The sequence below is a fragment of the Octopus bimaculoides genome, chromosome 24 (genome assembly GCF_001194135.2).
Source record: "Octopus bimaculoides isolate UCB-OBI-ISO-001 chromosome 24, ASM119413v2, whole genome shotgun sequence".
Taxonomy (NCBI): domain Eukaryota; kingdom Metazoa; phylum Mollusca; class Cephalopoda; order Octopoda; family Octopodidae; genus Octopus; species Octopus bimaculoides.
In genome coordinates, this window is record NC_069004.1 from 35,873,009 (window position 1) to 35,880,163 (window position 7,155).

At 38.0% G+C, this 7,155-nt stretch overlaps 1 protein-coding gene across 2 annotated transcripts in view; it reads left to right on the top strand.

Moving 5' to 3' along the window:
* LOC106876790 (probable ATP-dependent RNA helicase DDX43) overlaps positions 1-6,623 on the top strand; it is a 25,402-nt gene extending 18,779 nt beyond the window's left edge. For both annotated transcript variants that reach the window (XM_014925499.2, XM_014925500.2), the window contains 7 exons: positions 1,341-1,400; positions 2,061-2,131; positions 2,837-2,902; positions 3,927-4,034; positions 5,367-5,441; positions 5,679-5,766; positions 6,442-6,623. In XM_014925499.2, the coding sequence (XP_014780985.1) occupies positions 1,341-1,400; positions 2,061-2,131; positions 2,837-2,902; positions 3,927-4,034; positions 5,367-5,441; positions 5,679-5,766; positions 6,442-6,546 (573 nt within the window). In that variant the 3' untranslated portion in view covers positions 6,547-6,623. The remainder of the gene's footprint in view (positions 1-1,340; positions 1,401-2,060; positions 2,132-2,836; positions 2,903-3,926; positions 4,035-5,366; positions 5,442-5,678; positions 5,767-6,441) is intronic.
* Positions 6,624-7,155: the final 532 nt, after the last annotated feature.

Sequence of the window (7,155 nt, forward strand, 5' to 3'; positions counted from 1 at the left end):
GTGTGTTATATATATATATATATATATATATATATATATATATGCACACGCATACATGTAAATACATTTGTTTGTTTGCTGCATGCGATTTCCTTGCCACTATGGGCTAAATGATTTTACAGCCATCTTCCCTCCCTGTTGGCTAATGCTTATTTGCATTTCAAGTGAAGGCATTTCTTTTCTACTTGTCTTCGCTTTCAAAGACAAACATTCCTTCCTTGGGCAAGGGGTTGGTACCTTCTATTGCTCTCGACCAACCATTATCTTTTGAGTGAATTCAGTACATAGACACTGTGCAGAAGAGGCCACCTTATCTCCATAAACATGTTGAAATGTTTACAGCCTTGTCAACTTTCTCTCCCGACAAATTGCCTGAGAGTCCTGTAAGCATTTAAACACACATGTTTATGTATATAAGGTGGACTTTTGCACAATTTTTATGGACTGAATTCACGCAAAAGACAATGGTCAGCCCAGAGCAATAGTAGATGATTCCTGCTTGCCACTTATCCTTTGGTACTTCTTTCTGGTTAGTATTGTAAGAAAAATAAAATAAAACCAACAACCTTTTTTGACTAAATTGTGACTGACATGTAAAACTCCTGGGGCTCGAGATTATACGAAGTGTAAGGTACAGAATTGAAGATCTTCCCTAATTTAGTTACAAATGTTCCTTAGACAATCACTTGGCAACAAGCCTCTGTGTGGGCTACGTGGTTATTGGTGAACAAAAATAGTTTTAATTACATTGTCACAGTTAACTTTTTTTTTTATACGTAACCAATATTGACCTTTCCATAACCTACCAGATCAATTAAGTACCAAAGTAATGGGATGGATTTGCAGGTGGTGGCACAAGCATTTCAACAGCCCACTGATACAAAGGTATCTCAATGGTCCTGGGGTCAGCATGTCTTGTTCATTAATGAACTGCTTTCAGTTTCAGATACAGAAATATCCTATTCATTCTCTTACACCACATGCTTTTGTACCTCATTCATTCTTTTTCTCGATATCTCCATATTTTCCGTTGAAAAACCTTTAAATTCAGAATCACTGCTTGATAGCATGAAACTCCTATCCATTTCCAAAGTTGGAAGAAAAATCTCCCAAAATTCACCAAGTTCAGATATCACATCAAGCAATGTCGGATACCATAACTCAACTATTTACAAAGTGAAATCACATATTTTCATAAATGTACGAACGAGATTTGTGCTTCAATTCACATTTAGATAACAATGGGTGCTCTCTGCCAGCTACGGCTGAGTTAGTATCGAATGGGTTAATTAATGCATATAATATCTACTCCTTTCTAAATGCCATCTGTCTTTACACAGGCTGTTCATACAGTGGAACAAAGGGTGGAGATTATTGAAGAATACAACAAGAAAGACAGGGTAAGTGGTGAAGCGAATTGAAATTATAATTACCTTTTTTTTTTTTGTCGTTTTAATTAAGCTTTTCATTTAACTTTTGGTCTGGATAAGCCTGAACAGCTAAAAGCTGTCATTAGGTCATGTGGCTTGTATACAGATCCTCAAGGCTGCCCTGGTCAAGTATTCCATCCATGACCATCCTGTTTGTTCAGAAATACTTTCACTTGTCCTTTATAAATTTTAAAGAGAAAAGGCTGTGATGTGAGGAATTTGGTTTCTATTTTTACCAGTCCAAACAACCACATAGGGGTTCCCTCATTGACACCACTTCATTTGCTCTATTTACAACAGTTTTTCTCTCTTTTGAGGGTTTAAATATGTCCCATTCTTGTACCACTAATCAATTCAGATAATTATATTACTAATTAGTTGTTTTGTCTTAATTTGAGGAGCTGATGTTATTCTTAATCAAAATGCTGTTGAAGTCAATCAAATAACATACCAGCTGCACACTGGGGCTGGTGTACTTTTCCCCTCTTTTAAAAATTTGCTGCTACTAACAACAGAGTGAGAAAGGCATAAGACCTACTTCCTCCATGCCTTCCTAACAGATTGAATGTCACTGAAACACATCAGCCAAATTCCTTATTTATTCGAATTTTAATGTTTTTTTCTTTTTAGCTTTTTAACTTTATTTTTGAAGAAATAACCATGGACGACAAAGTGATTGTGTTTGTTGGCAGGAAAGTGACGTAAGTACTGGGTTTGTTATTTCTTCTGGAATCTGTATTATGTGTATGTTTTTGGTTTCGTTGGAACACAAGTGTTGTTTGGCCTCAGGTTAGTCCTGATGCAGCGAACATATGGTTTCAGATGTTCCTGCCATCATCATATCTGCCTTCGTTTAGGCCTAAGTGTATCTGTGACTACCTTATCCGGAGTATCCCCTTTTTTCTTTTTTAAAGATGGTGTGATTTTAGAGAGATTTAGTAGCTATTTCTAGCAGGTTGTCACTACTTGGTTTTGTTATCGTGTTATAACTATTTCAACTGTTATCCTCCGTGTATCAAGAACTACATAATTGGAGGGAGATTTGGCTGCTACTTCTAGCACCCAAGGCCTTTTGTGTAGAGACTCCCTAGTTAGCTCATTGACATTTCAGTTAATCCTGATGATCCTTGGCCTCAACATCTGGGAAGGCTGAAAGAGTGAAGAGAGAAAACGAGTTGCGGGTGGGGATCTGGTTGAAATCTTTGGGACCAGAGTGAATTCTGGGAGGGGTACATTGTGTGTGTGTGTATAAATGTTGACATCTACTAAAGAAACCTAAAAAACACACACATACCCCGTATAATCTGAGTTACTGAGTAAAGATTAAAATAAAATTTATCAAATGTTATTGATTTCCAATGAATATTTCTCATTGATTAGTAATTAATGTTCAACTTTCTTTCTAGGGCTGATGATATTGCCAGTGATTTGGCTATTGAAGGAATAAATTGTCGCTGTATCCATGGAGATCGGTATGTAATTTTGTGTGTGTGTGTGCAATTCTGTTCTGTTTTCTTGCAGAATTTTCTAAAACTTTTTTGTATTCTTGTGATTATTTTATTATTAACCTGTGTTTTTTGTTTTTTTTTTTGCTGTTAATGTTGGACAAAATGTCCTTTGGTGTTAATGTTCTGGGGTCAGGTTTGCCTTTTGAACTTTTTGTGGGGACATCATCTCAATTGACTGGATTACAATGGAAATCAAAACAAGCATTAAAAGCGGCCGGGAAGGAATTATTATTATTATTATTGTTAAGACAGGGAGCTGGCAGAAACATTAGCATTCTGGGCAAAATGCTTCACAACAACATTTCATCCATCTTTACGTTTTGAGTTCAAATTCTGCTGAGGTCAACTTTGTCTTTCATCCTTTCAGTGTTGATAAATACCAGTGAGACACTGGGGAGAGAGGGGGTGATGTAATCCCCTTCACAAAAAAATTTCCAGGCCTTGTGCTTTTAGTAGAAAGGATTATTATTATTATTCTGCGGAGGGATGGCCACCTTTGGCTGTCCTTTTCCTTGTGGGGATCTGGTCCTGGCTTCTGTTGAATCCTTTCTTGTTTTCTCTCTCCGTAGAAGTCTTTTGGTGATTAGGGTCGCAATTATGGATTTTGCTGCTATTTAACACCTGTCTCTTAGTCAGGTATGAAACTGGTGTTAGATTCAATGCCTTGTGGTATTTGATGCAACTTTCTGCACTTAGTTCAAATGTTGCCAAAATCAACTTTACCTTTCATCTTTTTAGGGTTAAAAAGTCATGTACCAGTCATGTATTGGGGGGTCAGTTCATCTCTTTGCTTACCACCTGTCAGTCAGTTGTCTCTTTCTGAAAGAAACTGGAGAAGGATTGAGGTGGGTCCAAGACCAGCCACATATGACCATCACACAGACTTTGTGAAGAGTTGAGGGCCCATGGTGTAACATTGTTATTGATGTGTGTTGAATTGTTTGTTATTGTGGTGATGATGATGATGATGATTGTATTTGTCGTGCAGGGAGCAGGCTGACCGGGAGCAGTGTATGAAAGAGATGAAGTCTGGGGAATGTAGAATACTCATTGCTACGGATGTGGCATCGAGAGGACTTGATGTCAAAGACATTACGTACGTTTTGGTTTTATTCTTTGTTCTATTGCTTTCTCTCTCTCTCTCTCCCTCTCTCTCTTTCTATCTCTCTCTCTCTCACCAAGGAAGAATTAATGGATTCCTTCTTTTACATTCATTAATGTTTGATCACCTGAAGTGACTGAGTATTCCAAAGACATGTGCTGTCAACAAATTTCCTATCCATGATCAGCATTCACAGTTGAACCTTTTCAAATTCTATTGGGTAGCCTTCCATACAGTATCTTTTCCAAACTTTGGCTCTACTTGAGGCTGTGGTGAAGATACTTGCTCAACAGGTCACTCACTGGGACAGAACCCTGAACCTCCTCACTAAGGCACTCTGTCAGTATATCAGGACTGATAGGATCCACTGATCACCTTCAAAAATAAGTCATTTGAGGGAGATTTGATTGCTATTTCTAGGGTGGAGGAGTCACTACAGACTTCCTCATTGAGTGACTATGTCCTGCAGATGAAGTTGGTAACTGTTGAGTGTCTGGCAGTAATGCATGAGAGGCCTGACAGTGTCACCACCTGCAGCCGACAACGTATTGTCGGTGGCGAGCTGCTTTTGACATCCATTTTTTCCATGAGTCAGATTGACAGCCAAAGATCCTTGCCATCAACTCTCACCACTCGCTGGACATGTTTTCACAGAAGACTGCAAATAAAGGACGATTGAGCAATCATTTTCTTATGTTGCAGTTTTGAATTCAATTTTGACTGGAAGCAGTCGGACCCTGGAAATCTCCACAAGTCCAAGAACTCTGTCGATTATCAAGACATTTTGGATAGTGTTTGTTACTGGTTTCAGTAGCTGAACTTTGACCATGCTGGAGCACATCTTATAGAGGTTTTAGTGTTGATTATATCGACTACAATGCTCTGTCTGGTATGATACTTATTTTTAAGGAACTCCAGAGGAGGACAAAAGACCGAGTCAGCTGGGAATAAAGAGGAATCAAGAGATGGATTGCAATACCAAAAGGTATTTCCATTTGCTGATCTAACCTGCTTCCATGCATCTTCTGTCTCCCGTAAGACTTGAGATTAGGGTAGAAATCCATTTCTCAAAGTACAGAGTGAGATTGAACCTGGAACTATCTTCTTGGGAAGCAAACTTGTAAACCGCTGAGGCAAAGATTTTAATTAGTCAACTATCACCATCCCTCCTAATTAAACCCTATTTTTCTAACAATTCTACTCTTACTGACATCTCCTTCCTTCTACTTCCTCTCATTCTCCATCTCTACCTTCTGCTGCTGAACCTTGTCCACCTCATCAGATGTTTGGTGCTCTGATCGACCATTGCTCCTCATTCTTTTTCAGTTATGTCTTCAACTATGACTTTCCCAGGAATATAGAGGAATATGTCCATCGTATTGGACGAACTGGCCGAGCTGGGTAAGTGACCATTGCTACTGCTACCTCTGTTGTCTGCAAACATAGCATGAGTTGTGCCAGATGGGAAGGTGGGTTAGACATTCGATAATTAGATGCAATTATGGTTTTAACGATTTGGAATATTGATAAAAGTTGAGTGACTAATTAGTATAATGGTAAAACTATTTTATTTGATATGTTTATTTTTAAATTGATCTTTTGTGAATTAAAATATATTTCTCTTTGGAATTTTTCTAGTAAAACTGGAATTGCTCTGTCTTTAATGACATACAGCGATGGAGGATCAGCTCAACCTCTCATCAACATCTTGCTGGAAGCTAATCAGGTTTGTTGCCCTTTTCATATTGATCTTCGTTCAAGTCTTTTTCATGAAACGGTTGCAGACATAATTAAGAGGTTCTCTTGGAAACCACAAACTTTTGGCTTTGACCAGTTGTGCAAAATCTTGGGGAGATAGCTTCTGTTAGAGTACAGGTCAGCTGAGCAATTCATTGTAAGTGAATTTGGTGGCCAAAAGCTGCAGGACCCTGTTGTGTGTGATTTTTATTTTGGTCAAGTCAGTCGCCAGCTATTCTGGAGCTTTGCCTCTATGTCCACAGGGTTTTATTTATATGTTTGTATTCATATGTTTCTGTAACTTAGTCAATCTAATCCACCTCAGCAATTCATCAAAATTAAGACTGATAAAATATGTACTGAGATCCTTTAAGATGGTGTCCCAATTGGGCCACAGTTCAGTGACTAAAAGCAGTAAAAAAAAAAAGAGAAACTTATGCAACATCTACTGGTACCAATCATGGGAACTTGTGTGTAGTCACTCATTTTGTTAGTATAGAGCCATTTGACTGCTATTTCTATCTTTAAAAAGACAGGATAAAAGTGGATAATAAAGTCATACACACACACACACACACACTGTATGGTCACAAGTGTAGAGTCTTTGAATCGTAGCTTGACTAAATGATGTCACAATTTTATATTCTGTTTTCCATTGTTTCAGGTGATTCCTGATGAACTGTACAGTTTGGCCGAACGCAATGCTCGGTACCAACAACAGAATCGAGGCTGGAGAGGGAAATTCAGGAATCGTTATGGACGGAATTGACAAGATTGTTGTCCCCAAGCTGTCAACATGAACTTTCTTTTTTAATGTATATAAATCTATAAATATGCATTTATTAATGTTGGTGTTTATTGTTGTTTATTGAATGTGGCTCCTTATGATTGGTTGCTAACTATAAGGCCAGTCTCTGGTCAAGGTTTTCAGTTACCCAGATTTAAACTGTAGGACTATGATAGTAGATGACATTGGTGCTAAATAACATTGTTTGGGAAATGAAATAGCAGAGATCTCTGGTATTGTAAGAGACTCTAGAACAGCTGGCCTTTTATAGCAGGATGGTAATTATAATTTAATTGATAGACAGGATGGTAAAAAGCTATCTTCAGCCGCAAATATATTCTTTCCCAACCATTATATCACAAAGAAGTCACCAAGAAAAAAGCAGAAGAGGGGGAGTCCACTTGGTATTATCCATTGTGATATGTTCATCCTTCAAGTTGATACATTTACATAAAGGTTCATCGGTATTCCGAAATCTGTCCATATTGTGCCACAATTCAGGATAGAGTGGATGATAAATAAACATAACTAGCTTATATGAGCTAGAAGGAGAGGGTCCAAAAAAGGAAGAAGTTCTTGCGCGCCTTCGGG